The sequence below is a fragment of the Oreochromis niloticus genome, linkage group LG5 (genome assembly GCF_001858045.2).
Source record: "Oreochromis niloticus isolate F11D_XX linkage group LG5, O_niloticus_UMD_NMBU, whole genome shotgun sequence".
Classification (NCBI taxonomy): domain Eukaryota; kingdom Metazoa; phylum Chordata; class Actinopteri; order Cichliformes; family Cichlidae; genus Oreochromis; species Oreochromis niloticus.
The window spans coordinates 24,066,590-24,090,700 of record NC_031970.2 but is presented as its reverse complement, the minus strand read 5'-3'; the positions used below and the strand labels follow the sequence as shown (position 1 = coordinate 24,090,700).

At 40.7% G+C, this 24,111-nt stretch overlaps 1 protein-coding gene across 2 annotated transcripts in view; it reads left to right on the top strand.

Moving 5' to 3' along the window:
• Positions 1-24,111, top strand: part of LOC100706902 (low-density lipoprotein receptor-related protein 1) — a 98,385-nt gene that overhangs the window by 31,980 nt on the left and 42,294 nt on the right. For both annotated transcript variants that reach the window (XM_005469469.4, XM_019358948.2), the window contains exons 3-13: positions 124-261; positions 4,526-4,645; positions 5,224-5,352; positions 5,470-5,733; positions 16,554-16,716; positions 18,408-18,630; positions 20,284-20,473; positions 20,557-20,700; positions 21,774-22,010; positions 22,330-22,510; positions 23,558-23,780. In XM_005469469.4, the coding sequence (XP_005469526.1) occupies positions 124-261; positions 4,526-4,645; positions 5,224-5,352; positions 5,470-5,733; positions 16,554-16,716; positions 18,408-18,630; positions 20,284-20,473; positions 20,557-20,700; positions 21,774-22,010; positions 22,330-22,510; positions 23,558-23,780 (2,012 nt within the window). The remainder of the gene's footprint in view (positions 1-123; positions 262-4,525; positions 4,646-5,223; positions 5,353-5,469; positions 5,734-16,553; positions 16,717-18,407; positions 18,631-20,283; positions 20,474-20,556; positions 20,701-21,773; positions 22,011-22,329; positions 22,511-23,557; positions 23,781-24,111) is intronic.

Below are 24,111 nucleotides of genomic sequence, written 5' to 3'. Positions count from 1 at the left end.
AAACACATTGTTACAGAAAAAGGAGAATAAAAGCTACATGTGGAAATAGTAAAGATTAAGCTGGCATTAACAACTACAACTTAACATTGTCAGTCAACCGTGTTTGTGTTTGTCTTCCCTCAGGTCCACACAGCACGGTATCACGATGCCCTCCCAATGAATACCAGTGTGGAGGAACAGAGCTGTGCATCCACATGAGCAAACTGTGCAATGGGGTCCCAGATTGCACTGATGGCTGGGATGAAGGACCACACTGCAGAGGTATCACTTAAGCCACATTTTTATGCAACCCCCCCCCCCCCCAAAAAGTCACTACACACAGATGAGGATAAAAATTTTAGCTCCCTATGAAAGCTTTTGTCAAATATTCCCCAACTGCTTTTTGGGAGTAACTGAATTTTAACATAGCATCTCTAAAAACACTAGTTTTCTTTAGAACGCATAAATTATTTCTATTTGCACACAACAACAGAATTACTTAAGAAAAAAAAGAAAGATTACAAGGGTCAGTATTATTAGCCTCCTGAAAAAAACTGACCTTTTTATAGAAAGCTGAGGGTTATCTTCCAGTTTACACACAGTATAAATAGGTCATTAAGACTTGAGCACTGACCCTGGCAGCTTCTGGTTTTTGTGAAGTGAAATAATCTAAGTGTCCAAAATTAAACTAGAATGTTTGGAAAACTTCTTGTTCTTAACTACTTACAGTTTTCATAAGGAAGCTCATAATTCTGCCCTCATCTATGATATGCAACATGGTTGCATAAGACTGTGTAGGTTAATATTACAGATGTGGATCTGTGTGAAACTGATGGTGTCTGACTGTCTTTTTACTTATTTATTGTACAGTCTTCACCCATGAAATGTGCACACCGTGAAGCACCGCTGACATCGCAGCAACATGTTGATTTACCACATTCATGTTATAACATTGGATTGTGCTGCCGCCTGCGTATGTTCCCACCGGTTCTGTATGCTGTATTTCGTCCCAAGCGGCTGTGTGTATTTTTAGAGGTATAAAGTCTTTATGATTTAAATTAGGGAAGCGGTGATTTTGAAACCAGAAACTGGGAAGTAATTTATGATGACTCCAAGGAATGTGACATTTCTTTTTTAAGAATTTGCTGATTGAGCTCAAAAGAGCGGCAAAAAGTAGAATTTAATTGTGCAAAACACTTTTATATTATTGGAGGAAAGGGTAAAGATCTAAAAGGAACTCAACCTGGGGACTTTAACTTAAAGGTCAGCAGAGGAACAGAATTGATGATGGACTATCAATTACTATCAGACTGCTTTATGTGGCGCTGGTCAAAAGTCAGCACACATCACAAACCCAGCATCACTCACCTGTCCTCTGGAGTGTCCATTAGTCTTTAATAATCGTAACTGTCAATAATGGTAGAGTTTTACTGTGGAGGACACACACCGAAACCTGCCTTTCTCACATCCAGCATGTACAAAAATCCTACTCCTGGTGGATGAAAAATATTTAATTAATATTTCATTATTCGTTTCAAAGCTGGCTTCTTAGATTCTGAATTAAATATCTAACCTTGCCGTCTTGCTCACCACCTCGCTCACCTATGAGTCCGTTCATCATTCTTTTCCTTCATTCTTTTCTGGGTGTCCCCAATACTCTTAGTTAAAAATGAGCTAGGATTAATTATTTATCGAAGAAACACGGAGAGAGCCACTGGGAGGGGCATCAAATTTTCATGCACTTTCAGGCTGGCTAGACTTCTTTAGGGTATATGTGTGTGTGTGAGTGTGTGTGTTCACCTCATAGTTGGAGTGAAACTCTGTCAGCATATGGCATGCCCCCGTATCCAGGGGTACCTTCTGCACTATTTTAAAAAAAAAAAGAAAGAAGAAGAAAGAAATCATTTTGGGGCCTGTGACTTGGTTTAAGGGTTAGAGTTGGAAGTGCATGTTTATCTATTTCGTCATGACATCTTAAGCTTTTTTTGAGACGTCAAGTGTTACATTTAAGGGTCGTCTGACTGATTTTAAGGTTGCATTCTGCATTTTATGTAATTCAAAATAAATATTTTGCCGTGTCTGTCACCGTAGGTTGTTTACATTGTTGCCCATGTTGGTTTTCTAAACTAATCTCAGTTGCTCGGCGCTCAGACTTGTTTTGGAAAATTCCGAGCATGTCTGTAATTTCAACTGTGGTTGTCCCAGCAAGTCTCTTGAGAGGAGCAGAAAGACTGGTGTATTCATAGGATTGTATAAGGATTGTCAGCAGGACGGTGGTTACACGGGGGAATTCATCCCTTTCTCATGTAGGGGTCTGGGGTCTTTAAAAATGCACAAACCAAAAAAATCTGCCGATTTGTGTGGTTTCTTCTCTGTTTCCCGCTTAGCGCTTACAGATGAAGTTTATTTTTTATTTAAGAAATTCATTCGGTCAGTAGTTCAGAGGTTTGCACAGCACTGCGACAGACTCGTGGGATTTTGTCTCGGAAATGCGACACTTTGACTGCGCCTCTTCTCTTTCTAGAGGTGTTTTTTTTTAGTGTGAAGAGTCTTCCAGTGTTTCTGGGAAAAGTGAATCACTTGTGACTGATAGATCTCAGCTTGGTTTGACATGGCTGTGCGTTTGTTTGACTATGACTCATGTCTAGATTTATATCTCATGGCGTGTTCCCTGCTCTTTTGAAAGCTCTCCTGATGTCCCATTATGTAGCCGGTCAGCTGACTGGAAGATGTGATTGTAGCATGTTATGTTTGTACTCTTTTATCTCAGACGTGTACGCAGCCTTGGAGATGGTCTGTGATAACACTGAGACATTGATTTTGAATGCTAGGTGGGAATATTTTTTTTTATGTCTCTTTTCTTACTCACTTAGAACTAAAACAATCTTAAGATCACTAGAATATATATGTTATACTTTAGTGATTTGAAGCGTTACCTGTGAGTTGACCTGAAGATTAAGAGTTCCAGAGAAATAACTTTAGTGAAATGGGTTACATTTCTCCCAATTTAGAGTTTACTTTGCCGCTACCCCTGTAATCATTCGTATCAGTTCGCCAGTTGCACTTGGCACTGCTGTTAAATTTACTTTCTACTTTTGAATTACCTAAGGGTAACATGACAAACCATAAAGTCCAAACAGCATATAGGCACAAATGCCTCATACCAACTGTAAAGCACAGTGGTGGATGGATGGTGATTTGGGCTTGTTTTGCAGCCACAGGACCTGGGCTCATTGCAGTCATTGAGTTGGGCATGAACTCCTCTGTATACCAAAGTATTCTGGAGTCAAATGCTTTGTGAAAGCTAAAACTTCCCCAGAATGGGTCATACAACAAGTCAATGATCTGAAGCACAGCAACATATCTACAGCTGAAAAAGCAAACAATGAAGTTAAAATCTACCAAAGTCCAGACCTCAACTTGACTGAAATACTGCGGGTCCTTAACAGAGCTGTGCATAAATGAATGCCTCCAAATCTCAATGAACTGAGGCAATGGTGTAAAGAAGAGTGGCCCAGTATTTCTTCACTATGATGTGAGAAATGGATGAAGTCATATAGGAAACAACTCTTTCAAATTATTGCTGCCAAGCTACTTAAACATGGAGTGTGCTTAGTTTTTCATATGACTGTATGTGTATGTTTGAGTTTTTTCTCCGTAAGTTTAAAACATTTATTGTCATTTTAGGGCAAGGCTGGTACATTAGTTGTTACTAGATATTCGATACATTAGTTTGACCAAGTCTCATGATTTCTGCGTTGAGCTGAACAGTCAAAGTTTGATCCTGAAAACTCCTTAATGCAACAGCAGAATTATAATGGGAACCATTTGTACCATTTACACAGACACAGTCATATTTTGAATAAACTCCCCTGTATCTATTTTTCTACTGAGAACCACTTGTTGTTGTTGTTGACTCTTTTTTTAAAATCTTCCTTCCAGTTATTGTTGATTTGATTTATTTTTGAGGGTTTTTTTTGGTTGTTTTTGTTTTTAGGGACATGTTGAGGCACAGAACAGTCAAGGAAACTGTAGATCATGTCTCTGTCAGTTCTAGTGTCTTAACTGATGATATAACTGAGCTGACTATAAATTGTTCATGCCCGTTATTTATATGTTCTTCACAGTTGGGAGGAAGCCATAGAGGGTGAAACTGAACAATTTAGCAATGCACATGAAGATTTTATGCAGTTAAGCCCCCTGCTGAGCTCTAAAAAGAAAGCGTACAATAGCAGATTCAGCAGCACCTGTGCCTGATACCTACAGGCATTCTCTAAGCTCTGTGTCTTCTGATAGACAGTACTGAGCGAGATGAATAGAGGCTGAGTGATCACAGTATAATATCTGGATGTATAGTGATATGTTGAACGGATTATTGCGTAATTATTACAAATCCCTTTCCCCGTTAGAACCACCGAGGAAGCGTTTTCAGTGCAGTAGCAATATAAGTAACAGGAGACAAACATGATTAAAAGCTGTCGTTTGTTTTTAGTGTTCATTTATTCATCATTCCTCTCTTCCGTTGCTCTCCTTCATTTTATTTCAGAGTATACCACCAACTGCTCACACATGGGCTGCAAGGAACATTGTGCCGTTACTCCGGCAGGGCCTGCTTGTTACTGTAAGACTGGCTATGAGATCAGCCCAGATGGAAAGACATGCAAAGGTGAGTTCCTATAAATTCCAATAGTCAAGTATAGACCGCAAGTGTCTAATCATCGTGTCACGGCAGAAAAACAGCCTGTGATTCATCTGTCTGTCCTATGCGCACATTTTTTTAGTAATAAACATGTTGTTTACAAAGCTAAACCAAAGTTTATTCAGGTTTTGTAGAAGCCAAACTAAGTGTGGGTGGGTTGGGTGCTGAGAAACATGTGGAGCATTTCCTGCAAAAGTCTGTCTTGAAAACGTTGCATTTTGGCAGGTTTTTGGAGGACTTACTGGCAATGATGAGCAACACATGTAAACCCCATTTATATCGTGATTATTTTTGCAACAAACCTGGTGTCTATCTACAAATACTCACACCTTTAAGAAATTAGAAGCCAGTGGGAACATGAAAAACAAATGAGGGATGTATTTGCCAGCTTAAGCAAACTGAAAGTAAATATTAATCAGCATCTTTTCTTCAAATTATACCGTGAAGTTTTTATCCTTTTGTGTTGTCATTTCATTTCTGAGCTGAAACCTGCTATTTGGTGTATTTACTGACTAATAACACCATCTGCGGTTTCTTGGATTCAGACTTTGATGAGTGCAGCCTGTACGGGACCTGCAGTCAGAGCTGTACTAACACCGAAGGATCCTACACCTGTTCCTGTGTGGAAGGCTACTTGTCTCAGCCAGACAACCGCTCCTGCAAGGCCAAGAATGGTGAGTACAGTCAGGCAGCAGTAGAACTGTAGAGTGAACCAGGTTGTCTGAGTGCATATCGATGATCTCCTCGTGTTCCTTCTGTTTACTCTCAGTTATGTCCGTCTTTCTTTCCAGTGCCAGTAGAACGTCTTCCTGTCCTGTTGATCGCCAATTCCCAGAACATAAACGCCACCTTTCTGAGCGGCACCACAGTCAACAATCTGCTGTCTACCAGCACCAAACAAACCACCGCCATGGACTTCCTTTATGCTGAGGAAAAGGTCTGCTGGATCCATGTAGGAGACTCCCCCTCGTCCACAAACCTCAAATGTGCCTTCATCCCCAATCTGAAGAGCTTCACAGACGAGAGAATCATCAATATCTCCTTCAGCCTGCACCGTAAGTACAGCGCAGCACAGCATCACAGCATCACAGCTAAACCATTTAATGTTTATAATGTTTACAAATTACGCTTTAAATGCTTTTGAAATTATTCGATGAGCCACAGAACTTGCTCAAAAAACTCAGCACAGTATTATCTGCATAGTGCACCAGAAAATGGTCTTCTATAGCCTTCTCTCACACTTTACTCACACTTTAATACGGGAGTGTATTATTTATGTGTTTGTATTGTAATTCTGTTTCTGACAGCAATTTAACGTGAAAATGTTTTGCTGTAATTGCTCAGTGTAATTAGCTCAGTAAGGCACACTTTACACCACCTGTGGCTACATAGCAATCTGCCAAACCACTTGGGATCTTTTAAGCTTTGGCTTTTCAGTTTTCTTCTGTAGGCCTTTTGGCATAGTCAAAAACTCAGGCGTGCACTACACTCCAGAAATGATAATTAGACTTTTTCCTCTTGGTTCATATGAAAAGGAGGAGGAACATTTTTGTAGCTTTGCGTGGAAAAGTGCTTCCGTTATACATGCAGGTCTTATTAAAATGAATTGTTGATGTAATGCGTGCATTAGCTGTGACATAGCAGATATCCATTACTCCTTACTTACTACTTACTACTTCTCCTGCAGCAAGGTGGACATTGTTATCTGGGAGTGATTTAGGCGTCTTTCTGTGTGATGAACATACACCCATGTTTTTGTCAGATAGACAAATAAACATCCATCCACCAGCCTTCTTTCTCCAGCTGCTCTTCAATCCCGATTTAATATTTTTGCCTTGGTTGTGCATTTTTCAGATTGCAGTTTGACAGAGCTTGTCGTTCACCTTGGGGTAATTTAATCCGATTAGTACGGTCCCACCAAAGTCAGCCACGAGGGGACCACAAATCAATGTTCTCCTAGTCCTGGTCTCAAGCCCAGATAAACGGGAACACTTGTGTCACAAAGTGAACACGGCATAAAATTTTTTGCCAAATTAAACATGTGACTCATTTGTAAGATTTCCATACCGGATCAGCTGAGGGCCCAGTTAAATTCTTGTCTGGTCCTGTTGGCCAACAGGGTGCTGGTGGAAACTGCCCGGCAAAGACAAAGAAAGAGGAGAGGGGGAAGGCATGTTCGGGGGCAGCGAGAGAGAAGTCTGCTCACTGAAAGAAGAAGAAGAAGGAGGAGTAGAAAACATTTTCAAATGGGGTTTTTTTGGTCATTTTTTTAAAGGTTAAAGAACCTGAAAGTGTATATCAGAGGGGTAAATAAATACTTAAAACACAATGTAAATAGAGGCTAACAAAAAAATGTCCGGAAGCTGAGCTCGGCTCTGTGCACAGTGAGTCACAGATATTATGGCAACACATTAGAAGCAACTGTATTTTTCCATGGCTTAAGTCTCCTTTCAAAAAACACTGTAGAGTCCTTACTTGTGTCAAAATGAAACTAAAAGTCAAAACCTGAGGAGAGTCACTGAATACAGACATGAGTACTTGCATGTTCCTGAGTGTAGACATCCTGCAGGTCAAGCAGTCACACCCAGTCTTTCTCATCTTCTTTTTCCCCTTTATCGCTCCTTTGCCTTCACACCCTGTGTTTCTAGTCATACCGTAGCTTGGTTTCGGGCAGCTTGTCTTCTGTGAGTCAGAAGAAAACAGCGACAAAACAACAATCTCATCTCGAGAAAGCCAACTGCGATGCCTCATTACAACATCTTTTGGGAAGTTGGTTGACAGGTGGTTTGTAATCATTCGTAGCTGCAAACATTAATCGGGGACTTAGCCCTGAATCAGAACAACGCTGACTTTCTCCCTCACTTTGCCGTTATGTTTATTTTCTACTCTGCGTGCTTCTCCCCACAATCTCTTACCGTCACTTTAAGGGAAGGCTAAAATGAAAGCGAGCCTATTTTGCGAGCACACCGGAGAAAGTCGAAAAAGTACGCAACGTCTCATTTGTACTTTATAATTGCTGAGCGGCGCCAACAGAGCTGTAACTCGATGAAGGAATGAGAAGTATTGAAGAACTGGCTGGGAGAGATGGGAGGGCGTGCAGGACTTTTGATGAGCTTAGCGAGCAGACCTCTGGATATTGGTTCTGATGAGAACTGGAGGGGATCTGACACACTAAGCAGCTCCTTACAGCAGCAGGGAAATGAGGAGTTTTAAAATTCAACAGAGGGAAGATAATGTGCTCACGAAGGTCGTGACAAAATCGAATCGGTTTATTGGAAATAGGGGAACGCCCTCAGTCCGCTGACTGAATTTGAGCGGAAAATGAGAAAGAGGGTGCACATTAAAGACCGTCTTCCTTGTGTGAACTTTCACATATTTTCACTTCACTTTTGATTTCAGGACTTCAAGCAGCCCTATAGAATAATGTAGCATGTAGTTTTGTCCCTCTTCTTTTCCTCCCCTCACATCTGCTTGAAGTGCAACCACTTGTCTCTCACTCTCTCCACATTCCTTTTCCATGTGACTAAAAGAATGAAGTAACATGACAGAAATGACTTGCTCAGCGCCGACCGTCATAGAAAGTATAAAAGCAGAATAATGACAGACAGGCGAGCTCTGGTTTCCACATGCACACACAATGTGGTGCAGCTGCCTTTTGGAAATGTGCTAGTTGTAAACCAGATGATACTAGACAAGCTTAGAGCAGGAAAAATGGGGGATTTTATCATCAGAGTGGAAAAAAATAAATAAAAAAGCATTTCTCTGTGTGTGTTTGCTATTGCTACATTTGTCACGAGCTCATTACTGCACATCAGTACATCATAACGCCCATCTCAAAATTACAGAAAGTGCCACATCATTACAGAGCTTGCCTTTAAGGATACAGCGTTTGTGAGTAGTAGTAATAATAATAATTATGATCAAAGTCATTCAAAAACAAGAATTATCACAGTTGCTATAATTGTGCAGCTGTAACCAGAACCTTACAACCGACTTGCCAATTTAAGAGCCAGAAGCATTTTTTATTTATTTATTTATTTATTTTTGACATAAAGGAAATTCCATCAGCCTCAGCTGGTTTCCTCACGCCTGTCCTCCACGCACATGCACGCCCACACACACTGCAGTGGTCGTTTGTAGACACAGACACATGTGTGCACACCCACACACTGACAAAATGGAGCACTGGCTGCACTGAAGAGCAAGGACAGGATGTGCATGACAGATGATGCGGGATTAGAGATGCTCACCATATTGTGGTTTCTGTGTCATTGTTGTTGATGGAAAATGCATTTCGGTTGCTAATGAGGCAAATCAAAATATGCTGAATTAAAGCAAGCATATCCGAGGCACAAAGGGGTTGCTGGGTATGAGGTACAAAATATGGAAAGATGTGTAGATCTTTATACTATAACTTAAAAAAAACCCATTTATGGCTGTGTACTTTGAGCCGTGTAAAGAATATAAAGTACAAATGGGCAAGAGTTTTTGTCATCCGTTCCAGATGATGATTTGAAGGGACTGCCTATCAGAGTTGATCTTTTGTACAGGCTGGAAGGAGGAAGGAGCAGATTTACACTTACAGTTAACGTCGAAGTAGCCAGCAGGATCCGGTAACAGGGATTAACATAGGAAATGACGCACATGTGATCAGAGTGACTCATGACCTCACTATTTGACAGATGAGTTGTCCAGATGTGTCTCCACCCGCGAACACTGTCACTCTCTTATTTTAGCCACATTGCCTTTTTTTTGGTACTCGCAAATTTATGAAATATAAAACTTTAAAATCAGGCAAACTTTTAATGGGATGACAGAACAAGTCTATAGCCATGATGCAGCACGTTTAAAGTGTGCTATAATAATTAGCATTCCTATACACAAAGCACAAACTAAAGCATATAACAAATATGCATATTGATAATCATACTACTTCAAAAGTACTACAAAGTAATGCTACTACTGCTTCACCCACAAACATCTGCGTCCTGCTCAGCTTGAGGAAAAATCATGGGCTTTTGCAGTGTAAGTACGTAGGATCCATCATTCTGGCACATTAATGTCCGCACTAAATTTCATGTTGTTAACGCCAAAAAGCTGGAGCTTCCAAATAACATTTACATTTTTAGAACCTCTGTTCCCGTTTGATGTACGATGATGGAGGTCAGAGGATTGTTTAAAAAGGAAAGTTGCAAAAATACCTCCTTAACATTTGTTGATTTTTTCTTTTTCTGTTTATCTCAGCACTTTCTTACTTAATAAACTGTATGTTGTTCTGCACCATTTATTCTACACTGTGGCTCTGCAGGAAACAACAATCCTTTCAATATACAGGCCAAAAAACCACTCAGAAAGCAGAGTAAACTTTACTGTGAGCAAAATGTTAATATAAGCAGCTGCCACAAAAATGACAGAGCAGCAGGCAAACAAAAAACCCCTAAAAGCTAACTAAACTAACAAAGCTTAATTAAGGCTTAAATAGAAATCACAGAGAAGTTGAGAGCATGAGCTAGAACACTTTTCCTTGACCTCAATGGAAAATGTCATGAGGTGAAGGAAAGGTGTGTAGGAGACGTGATAAGGCTAAGTCTACTTAGCCTAGGCTCCTTAACAGCACGATGTCAGATATCTGCAGTGTTGAAACTACAACATCCAGTAGATGGACTACAACACGCACGCCTTACCTGACCCTTTTGTTTTGCTTCTCTCTGGTAAAGGATCTACTACGAGCCAACCTGAAGTATCTGTATCTGAAGTGTTTTCAATTAGAATCTGAATGTTTCAATATGTAACTACTAAAAAAAATTAAAAAACAAAAACAAAGCAATGTGCACATTTACATGGCACAGCAACAATACCTTCATCATATCAGCAACATACCGGCTCTCCTTCAGCTGCCTCTCACTTGTCTGCTGTTTTACACTGTATTGTTTTGGTTAGCATGTTGCCGGCTGCCTCATCGGAGATGTCAGTTTGAGCTGCTCTTGGCAGAATATTATTAATATAAACTTTTTATGCAACTTAAAAGATCACCCTGCGATTGCAGCACCGTGTTAATTTGGCCCCCTTAATAAATCTGCCTTGTTGCCAATAAAATAAAATGAATCTTATTTTCTTAATTTTGCCTGCTGGGTAGTTATAATTCCTCTCCAGCTTGTTTATTATTTCTGTGACTGAATTAAAATCTTTTTTTGTTTTTTTGTATTATTTGATGATACTCCTAAAGGTTACAATGCAACAGACATCACTAATGCAATCTGAAGGATACAGAACCTTTACCAGACTTTGATCCATTAATCTCAATGTAAACTTGATTTGTGGAGCTTAGATACGATCTCCATGCAAGATAACAGTTTGACGAGAAGCAGAGTTTACTGCAGCAGCGTGACATTCAGAGTTCAGCTGCGCGTTTATCAGCCTGTTCAAAATTCAAACCATATCAATAGGTTACGGCACGAAATGGGAAATGCATTTATAATTAACATTTAGGTGATCTGCGCAAGCACAGAAGCGCCTTTCCGTAGTATTTATTTAGTTCTTCTTATTATGACTGCGACACAGATACTTCCACGTCTCCTCTCTCAGTTAGAAACCTTTCTAAAGGAAACTGACTTGACAAAACTTGTGGTACACATAAGCTCTGTCAAGGAGACATTGTAACATGAAAAACAAATACCAAACATATTTCCCTTTTTTTAAGGAACACAGAAAGACGTGACAGAGGGAAGGACAGACGGAAACAACAAGGATACTAAGCGAGCAAATATGAAACTGAAGCGAAATACAAACTAAGCATCCAGAGCTAACGCTAGAGCAGCAGGACAGTCTAAACTGGTACCCAAGAGCTCAAATGAAATCAAACAGAGATAAGTTTACATTCACTAAAAATCAGCCTTTGATGCTTCATGCTATGCACAGGAGGGCTGATCCCAGAGCTGCCAGTAAGCCCCCCCTCATCACAGCTTGTACTCTAAGAGCCAAAGTACCTGCTACCCTTGCACAACCAGCTACAGTTCGCTGCTTAGGACAGACACTGGGCTGAAATCTCCTTAAAGGGTCATGTGCTGTTAAAAGGCAAGCCAGTCAGCACATTTTTAAGTCTTTCCATTCAACACTTGGTCAGCTTTAAGTTTCCTTCTCTCCCTTTCTGCTCCTTTACCCGCCTCACTCATTTTAGTTTGCAGTGTTTCTTATTTAACATTCAGCTTTCTTATGTCTGTGAGACACGTTTTGTGTCTTTTTTTCTTTCGTCTCCGTGTAACACGGGGACTGGGTTGTGCAGTATGAGAGATTGGTGTTAAAGCTTCAATTAAACATTTCAAATTGAAAGGCGTGAGGTCTCAAAGCCATATCCGCCGCTTTAAACGTGATGATCCTGATAGAAGCACGCTAATGCGGCCTTCTGTTAGCGCCGTAGTACAATGCTGGGCCCCTGTGAAGACGTAGGTCTCTCACTTCTCCTCCTACGTGCACAGTTGCTGGTGTAAAACTTTGTTGAGCTCCTAGAAATAAATTTTAACTCCATTACCTAGTCATGCACTTGTTTTTCTTAGACCAACGGGGAGCAGCCTACGAACAAGAAAACACGAAGAAAATGAGTTGTTTAGAGAAAGGAAGGGTAAATGAATAAGGCAGCTGTTTCTGTTTTTTCAATTATACGGTGTTGTTTTTTATAGCATAGCTTCAGACAGACAGAGCTGCAGTTAATGAATCCAGACTGTTTTCCCACCTCTGGGGAACAGACAAAGGGGAGGGATGGGGGATGATGCATGGAGGAGGAGAGAGAGGAGAATGGGAGGAGATAGAAAAGTCTGTGGCTTTGCTGAGGCCATTTCTGCTCAGCAGAGGTGCAGGAAAACCGAGACTTTTTTTTTTTTTTCATGGTTTTCAGTAATCTTGCACAATCTTCCTCTTTTCTCCCTCAGTTGTTTATCCAGTGCTTAATCGGGGAATCGGTGTTGTGAGGCAGCTGGAAGCATTTAAACAGAGAACTCTGTGTTAAAAATTAAGAGCACCTTTGGGACTTACGGCCGCTGATTCCATAAACCTCAGAAATGCTGCTGCACAATGGCCAAGTTTCCCTAGTGGAAATCAGATCTCTCCCTCGCCATCTTTCTTCTCTTCTCTCTCTTCTTTTTCTCACTTTTTTTTGTCTTTCTCTGTACTGCTGCATTTTTTTTTTTATCCCTTTTCCACTTTTGTTCAGGCTCAAAATATTCGAAGGTGGTCCATTTCCCTTCCTTTTGATTTTTAAGCTCTTTACAAAAAATGTGAGTTATGTTTTTTCAAACAAGAGTTTAAACAGATTTATTGGTTCACTTCTGCTGAATTTTCACTATGGGCACTTTTACTGCATTCTTATACTAAGGAATCTGCTTCATCATTTCCCGAACCCAAACGTTTCTTTCCTGGTTGAAGAAAATTGATCCTCAGGTTTCCCCTGAAGTCAGCACAGGGACCTGATCACTCTGGTAAACATACTGCCATGTTACACCACCACCCAAACCTCCGAGCGCTGCGTGACCAAGGACCCCTACAGTATGACTTTAGCCCTACATACGAAGTGTTTGCGTAGAGTGTGTTAGGATAGTTCTGTGGAGAGCTGAGCCAAAGCAGCTGTGAAAATACAGGCCTTGTGATATGTGAAGCCTGCCTCACCAGGATTTCTCTTACTTTCTCTCTAGTATATGCATAGTTTGGATCTGCCATGCCAAAATGAATATTTACAGGTACTTTTGCCGGTGCTGGAAGAAGTGTTCATCTGCTTTGCATAAGTAAAGGTAGAAAAAGTAGCAACGGGTTATGTTCACAGCTTGTTTCTGTGGCATCTCAAGTGACTAAGAGCAAAGAAAAATCATTTTATGTTGGTCGGTTGCATGAAGATGGCTGATTTCATAGTCAGTCATCTGTCATATGTTCCCCCTACACAGACTGCATAATATTTTGCCTCCATGGAGCCAGACTTTTGGATTTTTGAAAGTGATGAGCAATAGGTCTCCAGGCTTTCAAAAGGTCTTTGACAGGCATGAGAGGCACAAACTAGTATTTCTGCACCAACAAGTAGATTCCCAAATTTGTAGAAGGCTTGGCACATTTCGACATACAGTCCAGTATGTCCTAAAAGAAGATCTGAGGAAAGTGGACAAGCAGAGGACAAAAAAAGAAAAGTGTAGGGACTTAGGAAAAACTATCTACAGAACATGAAGAGTAACTTAGTCCTTAGGAAACAGACACCTCACACAGGACCTGAGAGATTGCAATTTCTTTAAGTATTGTTTAGGAATAGTTCTCCAGGTTTCTTAAGGGACATTCACAGCTCTTCTTTGGATGCCGGCTGCCTTTTCTGTTCAGTTCTCTATCAAGATGATCCCACATTGCTTTGATGATATTGAGGTCTGAACCTGGGGAGGCCTATGACCCGTGGCTGATAGTGATCTATTGTGTTTGGGATCATTTCATGCTAATCAGATGTTTTCCTTTTTCCACATTGACAATTCCATTGATTTTGACAAGATTCCTAACACCACTGGTTGAAATCCAGACCTAAACCATGACAGAGCATGCACCATGTTTTACAGATGGCTTTAGACACTCAGTGTTGCACCTCTCTCCTGAACTCATCTGTAAATATAGATTCATCACTCCATAAGAACTGTTGACGCTGATTTTCAGCCCAGTTGTTGTGCAATTTGGACACCTTTTCAGCCTTTTCGCTCATTTTCCTTTCCTTAGGAATGGCTTTTTCACAGCCATCCTTCAGCTGAGAGCATTTCTAATTAGGCTTAGGCAAAGCTGGATCAACTAGATTTTATTTTGGCTGCTTGTTTGTGTAATTGTTACTATTTTTTTTTTCTTTTTTGCTGTCTTTAATATATTTTTATGTCTGTGAACACTCTTGAACCTTTTGCGTTATACAGATAAAATTCACTTGACTAACGCCAGCAAACTCAGTTACTAAACTGCTTCCCCAAACACAGATAACTGCTAATTAGTGCTGCGTAACATCCAAATAAAATACTGTAATTTCCCTCACCAAAAATGGAGCACAGACTTTGCAGATTGGCTGTTAGTACAATTACCCACACAGCAAGCCTTATCATTTGTCAGGTAATTGCATAAAGATACCAGCACAAACAGAGAAGTCCAGTTCAGTGACTTGAGTAAGCAGCCTAGCAGTCATTTAGGGGCAATTTCAGCCTGTGTCGACACCCACCTGTCACAAAGCATCCCCACGTCTAATAATGCTTAACTTTAAGCCTTAATTTAATCTAAACAGGTATGTAACAAATAAAAACTCCTATATAATAACGATGAAGGTGGAAATCAGACAAAGAAACCAAAACAATGAAAAAGCAAAGAAACTTAATGCAAGAACATTTTAGAACTGTGTAATGCCATCTGGCACTGGTGATGTCATTTCCTGCAAGATGTTTGCAGTAATGACCGGGGAGTTAAGATGCAGAACTGAGGTTCTGGCTACAGCTTCCTCCGAATGTCCAAATGTCAACACACACACACACACACACACACACACACACACACACACACCCCCCTACCTTACTTTGAGTATGACTTAAGAGCTTGCTGTAATTTTGCCATGAATCAAATATAAACACCAGAAAAATTGAACACACATGGTGATGAGAAGCACTTTACTGTGAGAAAAAGTATTTGTTAAGCCACATTTGTTAAAACAGTATTGGAAATCTACTTTATTCATTTACCAGCAGTCCAATCTGCTGAGAAGGAAAGAGGCTAATCATGTTTTACAACTTTATATGATGCATACTTTGTTAAAAGTATAGAATTAACAGTAAAAAAGTTACAGCACTCAAAGGAGTATAGACTACAATATATAAAATATATTACTGGATTATTCCTTACTTAATTATGTGTCTGGTGTTATTTCTGGTCTGAGCTTTGAGCTTTTTTTCCAACCTGCCAGATATATGAAAGTATTTGAAAAATATATACATTTCAGCATTAAGAGTAGGTATAAAGATGCAAAATATAAAGATCTTATGCATAATTCTCTTGCCCTTGTGCTTCACCAATGCACTGTACTTAAATTGGTACCATAAAGTGATAATTCCAGTCCTTTAATATCCTCCCATCTCCATTCATCTTCAACAAAAGCTTTCTGTCTCTGATTGTTGGCTCTGACTCATTGCGGCTGAGCTGCTGTTTGATGAAAGGAAGAGGAGGGAAGAAGGGGGTCTGTTAATGTAACGTTTCTTTTTACTCTATTTTCTCCTTCCTGAGACCCCTCCCCTCCTCACCGCATTCGGCACAGTTTTGATAGGGGAAGGGACGTTACAGTCTTTATGTCGGTCTGATGTTGAGCTTCTGTAGGCTTTAAATGTTCCATAAACTTTGCGTGTGGTGCCGTGCGCACACGTCTACGTGTTTGATTTTTGTCCCGTGGGTGGGGAGTGGAGCCTGGGGAAAATAAACCCAGTGAAAAACCACACAGAGCCGTCAGCTCTGAGGTACCACTATGGCAACATCACATAACCCGAAGCAACAAACAGGCTCTCTCATATTTTGTTGAAGTGATTTTAAGTGACAGACACAGTACTTAGACTCTGGCTAATTGGCGTTAGCTGTCGTCTCGTTTGTCAGTCAGGGAAAGCGATCCGAATGCGAACCTGACGTCCTGGACTGTGTGCGAATGTGTGCATGAGAGAGAGTGTCTGCAGCACACTGCTGCAGACGAGCCAAACCTCTCACCCATCTCCTAGAAATAAAAACAACATCATCGCACGCCACAAGTTCCATACTAGTCACTGAATCATTACAAGTACAGTTTTTGCTTCACCTTGCTCCTTCTGTGTCCCATCTTCTCCCCCACCCCACTTCCAACTTTTCTGTCCAGATGTGGAGCAGATGGCCATTGACTGGCTGACCGGAAACTTCTACTTTGTGGATGACGTGGATGACAGGATCTTCGTGTGTGACAAGAATGGGCAGACATGTGTTACCCTCCTGGATCAGGAGCTGTACAACCCCAAAGGCATCGCTCTGGACCCCACCATGGGGTGAGTGTGGTCACTTTCTTAAAGTACGGAAGGAAGAACATCACACAAACTTTGTCCAGCGACTGCGTCGTGTCATCCATCGCCGTTAGTCAACTTTAAAACATGTGGAAATAGAAAAAAAAAAACAGGATAAATTGGATGTTTGGAAGCCGGAGTAATTGAGCGCAGATGTTGGTGGTATGCTGACTGTATAAGGTTTTGAGAAGAAAAGCATGTTTTTGTTTTCGGCTCTTTTGTTTTTGACCAAACTTTCCAGCTGAATTCCTGAAAGTGTGTCTGTATCTGCGGCGCGTGGTCGTGATTCTGAGAGATTGTTCTTCGGAGAAAACTGCACGAATGCAAGAATGTGCGTTCGCGTGCACGTGTTTGCTTGTAGTTTTCCTCCCACACAGCTTTCTCTGCTGTAATTGGTTCGTTCAGGAACAGCATCAGGTAGAGCTGCTGGAGCTGGCTTTTTTTTTTTTTTTTGGTAATCGGCAGTGTCATTAGAGGGAGAAAACAGCAATAACAAACACTGGGACAGCATTTTAAAAAAAAGTCTTAGTTGTGCTTTTAATAATCTGCAGGCTGACTTACTTTGAGTGACATACAAATAAAAGACAAAATTTAAAAAATAAATAAATAACATCGTTCTATTTTTCCTGCCTTCATCTACTCATTAGCAGTTGCTCCATTTCTCTGTTATGAAAGGATTTTGAGAGGTCTACTTTAGAGAAGGACTCAAGCTCGCTTGTGTAACGCATGTTTTTCACAGTAGACGCTGTTTTTTTAACACATTTACAGAGACTGTGAGCAGGATTTGTGATTTGATGTCATAAACAAGTAATTTTATTTTATTTTTTTAATATTTCTGCTCTGGCAACAATGAAAACTTAGGGTCTAACAAACTGGTTTTGGAAGAAAAAATGTTATCAGATCTCAAATATCCATCAAGAAGCCCAATAATGAAGTTTTCAGTATTTTGTCCAACCAGAAGTGAAAATCTGTAAATCAGGGGCATCTCTGGGAGAGGGCTATAAGGTGCTCCCGACACCTCCTGAAATATGTTTGGTCTCCCTGGCACCCCCCACCCAAAAAGCCACTGGACTAGAGTGCTGTTAATCTTACAGTACCCAACAGTAATAGATGAGAGCACAGATAGGACCAGTAGGAATGTAACTGAGTACATTTACTCAACTACTTTCTCAGGTTTTATGTCCTTGTAGTTCATTTACAGGTGAAGGTCTTGCTTGTAAATGAGACATCGAGTCTGTGTGGGATTACCTGTATAAATAAAGGTTAGATAAATAAAAAAAATTCAAGTATTTCCATATACTCTGTATTTCATGTGTAATTATTGCTTATAGATCAAGATACTCAGCTATATATATGTCCTTAATATAAACAGCTGCAATATTAAAGAGATATAGATATCAATAAGTCAATAATAATATGATGCAATCTGTGAACTATAATTTTTAGTTACTGAAAAAGTCAGAATACTTTTTTTTTACTTTAAAAAGTATCTATTACAAGATTATGTTTACATAATAAATCTGCAATATGACACAGGGCTGCATATAACCGTGAAAACTGTGCTTTGCAGTCCAGTTTGCATCTTTGGTGCCCCCTGTGCCCCCCTTGTACTCCATTAAGAAAAATCATGGAAACACCCCTGCTATCAATCCATTTATCCTCGCTTCTTTCTATAGGAAGATGTTCTTTACAGACTACGGACAGATCCCCAAGGTGGAGGGCTGTGACATGGATGGCCACAACCGTACCAAGTTGGTGGACAGTAAGATCGTCTTCCCCCACGGCATCACGCTGGACCTTGTCAGCAGGCTGGTGTACTGGGCTGATGCCTATCTAGACTATATTGAGGTGGTGGACTATGAAGGCAAGAACCGGCACACTATCATTCAGGGACTGCTGGTAAGAAAATAATCTCATTATTATCTCTCTTTAGCTGTAAGAAATTCCCCATAACGCTGTCTTACATGCTCTGGAGCTCTATACACGATACGTTACCCCTGTGTGCGCCTTTAATGCGTTCTTAGCCAGTGAGTTATTAGCAGGGAGAAGATGGTGGACATTTGCCTTTTCATTAAATAAGCTGATTAATCGTGTCCAATATTGAGGCTGTTGATGTTGCCGCGCTGTTGAAGCACATTGGCTCTTAAACCTGTTACCATGGCTTTTACTGTGATCTGTGGGGGAAGTAACAGCTTTCATTTACTCACTGAACCTAAGGGCACAGACATGCACACACACACGCACATACACCGCCACCTCTTGTTATATATGTGTGTGTGCGCACACCTGTGATAGACCATTAGTACATGCACATCCTTCACTTACAGGATAAAAAGAACCGTGGTTATGGATGGTGCTGAGTCAGGGCTGTTTTACCAAGTCAGTGTATGTGTTTGCTGAGACTTAGCACACACTCTCTTAAAGGTGCAAGCTGTGTAAAAAGCAATAACGTTCAGATCACACACTGTGGCCAGCACAGTCCGTCAGTCTGGTTTGTGTTGTCTACATCTGGAAGCTAAGGTGACCTAATGCACTATTGTTAATTGTTTCCCGAATCCAGATGATGATAGGAAGCAGTATGTAAATGTAATCTTTAAGGTAGTCTGTGTTTATCAGTGTGTCTGATATCCACAATGATAGGCCTCAGTTCCATGTCAGATGTTGGTGCTGACGTTGCCTCTGGGGGGACTGAGCCTGTGGTCTGTGTCTGTTCACATCTGTAAAGTTCCAGTGTTTTTGTATTTCTTCCTGACTTTGTCAGCTAAAGGCAAGTGCTGTGTGAGCACTCATCATGTTTGAGAGCTCTGGAATATTTTCGGTCTCGGTCACAGTTTGCACCATGCTGACCACGGGAAATTCTACTTTTTGGACAAGTGGCTTTTTAAAATTGTATATTGGGGCACCTCAAACAGCTTGACCACTGTTCTACACATGTGCGCATGGTTTATTAAACTAAAGGTGACATGGCAACACAACATCTGTTTAATGGTAAAAGAGGTTTTAAAAAATCTAACCATTGGAAATGTCACCAAAGAAGATCACAAAGAGGAGAAAACTATTTTGTTTTGGTGGTAAGTTGCCATGGAATGAGGAAAATAATAGCCACCAAACTGTCCTCACACAGAGAAAATAAAAGACTCGCTCAAGTAAAATGTCACAAAGCAATGAGTGACAGATCCATTGTTGTATACTGGTGATGCAGGGGAGTGCACTCCTAAAAAATACAGCTTTTGGATTGCATTTATTTGTTCAAATTTATGAAAGTTAAACCCCTTTTTATGAGGTTACACACAAAAGCAATACTAAAGTGTTTCTGCGTAGACATCACAAGGGCTTAGACAGTTTTTTACAGTCTCTGCAGACTAATAAAGCACTTGTAGATCTATTTTTTTGTAAAGACTGTTAGTCAGAGAGGCTTTGTTTATGAAAAACTTATTTTGTATGAGTATTTGTACATGTAAGTTTAACAACAAGAGACGAAACACATGAAATACTGAAAAAGATTAAGCGGTTTCTGTGCTTTCCTCTCCCTGTGATTTGTGTTGTTTTTAGATTGAGCATCTGTATGGGCTGACTGTATTTGAAAACTATCTCTACGCCACCAACTCAGACAACGCTAACATGCAGCCCAAGACCAGTGTGATCAGGGTGAACCGCTTCAACAGCACAGACTACCAGGTGGTGACCAGGGTGGACAAGGGAGGAGCTCTGCACGTCTACCACCAGAGACGGCAGCCCCCAGGTAGACATGCCCGCACATATACATCATTCCTAGGTGGATATTTTATTATGAGACTCATTTTTTCCCTCTTTCTTGGTTTCTAGTGCGCAGCCACGGATGCGAGGAGGACCAGTTTGGGAAGGCTGGAGGCTGCTCCGACATCTGTCTGTTGGGGAATGGCCAAAAGACGCGGACTTGCCGCTGTCGCTCTGGATTTAGCTTGGGTAGCGATGGCAAATCTTGCAAAAGTGAGTGGGAATGAACGGTGACTGAGCTCCAGCGATTGTAAATCAACACATCCATCAAAAGTTATCTGCGTGTCGAACATTCACTGTAGCAGTATTCCCAGACGGGGGTGGGCTCCTGAATTTCCCAGTGGGTGTATGGGGGCATAGCTCAAGTAATTTGAAAGTTTACTAAAAAAATAAGTTTGTTGAATTGTGTCGTGCATAAGATATTTACATGTAGAAATGCAATTTTTAAGAATTTGGACGGTCTTTTTAGACTTTCTATGTGTGCCCTGTGAGAAGGTATTATAAAGGCCTTTCTATGAGAAGAGCTGCTTTAAGTGTATTTTGGTCTAAACTGTTGCCTCGGCTCGGATCCATGTAGATTCAGTTTGAAGTCACCAGATTAACAGATGTCTCGAGCAGTTGCTGTCTGTCTGTGTTCATTCTCCTGTAGATTTAATCCTGCCTATCTCACTGTTTGAGTTTAAACACATAACTCTCTCCCTCTACCTCAGTGACTCTATATCAAATGATCTGTGAACAAAGTTGTACAAGTCATTTATCGATGTATGAAACAATCCCTTCTGCTGTCCTGCATATGCAGTCTTTCTGTTCTCAAGTTTTTGGCAGAGTTGAGTTTTCTGAAAGTAACGTCGACACTGAACTCCAGCATTTGTTTTATGTATTTTAACAGCATTGCTGGCTCTTTGCTGGCCGCTCCACAAAGCTGTCAGTGTGATTCAGCTTATTCCGAGAAGTGTTTTACTATCCACCAATAACAGCTTTATATTGATCTGCCTACTGAGAAAAGAACGTCCTTGAAAATGGCAATATTGATTGACCCAAAGGGCATCCATCCTCTTCTTTCACTATCTCATTAAAAATCACTTAATTTTCATTTTTGGGCTTTTGTTGAACTTGCATTTTTTTTAACGTTAATAATCAATATAAATTATTCAGAAATAACTGTGTCAGCATATGAGTTGGCATCTAAGTTTGATTCCTTTTTAAAAAAAAATAAAATAAAGAACAGTAAGTGATGGTCTATGTTGAAGTGTTTTACCTTTATTCCCTTTATTGTTTTGCCACAGAACCAGAGCACGAGCTCTTCCTGGTCTATGGTAAAGGTCGCCCAGGGGTCATCAGAGGCATGGACATGAATGCTAAGGTGCCAGATGAGTACATGATCCCGATCGAGAATCTAATGAACCCGAGAGCGCTGGATTTTCACGCCGAGAGCGAGTTCATTTACTTCGCTGACGCCACCAGCTACATGATTGGGCGCCAGAAGATTGATGGAACGGAGAGGGATACCATTCTGAAGGAAGGTACGGCAACAGCAGCTGATTGGAGAGACCAAAACGACATGCCAAGATTATGAGCTAGTTCAATGATTTTCCATAATAATCTCAAAAACACATTTTTTAAAATAAAATTTGTAGCCATATTGTAAAAGACTGTTTTTCTTGATCTGGCTTAAAACTATTTGAGATTTTAAAAAAAGTGCTTTACAATATGACTCTTATTTTCAGTCCAGTTTATAACAAATAGCAACTGCAGCCTCTTTCAGTACCATACTGATAAAGCATGTGATGTGCTTTATGCTGTGTAGAAAAACTTCACAGCCACTGTTTGTGTTTGTCTCAGCGATCCACACGGTGGAGGGTATAGCTGTGGACTGGATGGCTGACAACTTGTACTGGACAGATGACGGGCCCAAGAAAACTATCAGTGTGGCTCGACTGGAAAAGGCTTCACGGACCCGGAAAACACTGATTGAAGGGAAAATGACTCACCCTCGTGCCATTGTAGTGGATCCGCTTCATGGGTAATGTGGATAAAGAGATGAAGGGAGGGATAGAGTGCAGAGAGAACAGATATCAGTAAAGAGCAGGTAGAGGAAATTATGCCAGAAATGTACAAGTGAAAGCAGATAAGAGATAATAATAGGCGATCGTTACATCTGGTCATCTGTCTGATGACTCAAGTAAAAAAATACCCACCCTGTCGCTCACCTCTCAGTAAAACCGAAGCAACATTTCTGTCTGCTCTCTTTGTTTGCTTTTATCTGTTGCATCAGAGATTTCTGTTGCCTTTCCTTGTAATCAGTATCTTTGTATCATCCAACCGAAGGCCTTTGGTCATTTTTCACTCTGTGCTGCTGACCATTTTCCCCTCGAATTGGCGAGTCCTTTCTGATTACACCTATCACACCTTATTTCCTGAAACAGATGGAGCATTTTGTATATTAGCTACATGAAACATTTCATTCGCATGCAGCCATATCACTCTTTCAAATAATTCTTTATAATGGTGTACATGGATGTGTCTTATTGATAAGACCTCCTGTGCTCTTTCCTGAGAAATACATGCTCATAAACCCACGCAAAGACACGCACACACATTGGATTGCTAGTGACAGGGTGATGTGTGTCCACACACTTCCCTGGGGAAAGGCACTCACTTCTGCTAATGCCTGTAATCAATCAGGCTCAGCAAGGAGGAGGAGAAACTAGCAGAAACTACTAGAAAGCAGAAAAGGCAAAGGAACTATAGAATGCCACTGTTAATGTCTGTCATATTATGGCAAGAAGGGACGTTTCTAATGTCGCACAATAGTGTAGACATGAGTGGTTGACAGGACCTAGAGTACCTGATGACAAACACCGGTATGCCTGTGGACATATCAGCTGAGAAACACTGCTGAGCATTCCCCACCGGTTGGTTTGATGAGTATTGGGTGCTTTAGGGCAGCTAGATAAAATGTCACTGCTTTTGTTAATCCTAAGAGATTCTTCAAGATGCACCAAAAATATTCACCTTTTCCTGTCTTGCTATCACTTGTACCCATAACAGTTCCCTTGTTATTCCTCAGATGGATGTATTGGACAGATTGGGAAGAGGATCCCAAGGAAAGCAAGCGTGGAAAGATCGAGCGGGCGTGGATGGATGGCTCAAACAGAAATGTGTTTCTGACCAGTAAAACAGTGCTGTGGCCCAACGGCCTGAGCCTGGACATCCCCCAGGGAATCCTCTACTGGGTGGATGCCTACTACGACCGTATAGAGATGGTCTACCTCAACAGTTCCGGACGCAAGGTCAGAATTAAAATTTGTTTTAGAATTGAAGGTTAAAACTGTTTTACTGGAGTCTGGCAACTTCAGACAGGATTTAAAAACGGGTGTCAATGCACTAATAAGGAATGAGCTTTAAAGCAGTGGAATAATGTGGGTGGTCTATCACTGTGTAGTGCAAACAATGTGGTTGAGTTTTGTTAACACTGGTTTCTCCTTGTGTCTGAACTGATATTTTGATTTCACTGAGCTGTGGTGCTATTGGTGCTGTTTTTAGCGTTTAAGATTTATAATGCAGAAACTGGAAATTTCATGGCCAATGTTAAATGAATCTAAAAATTACTCTCACACACAC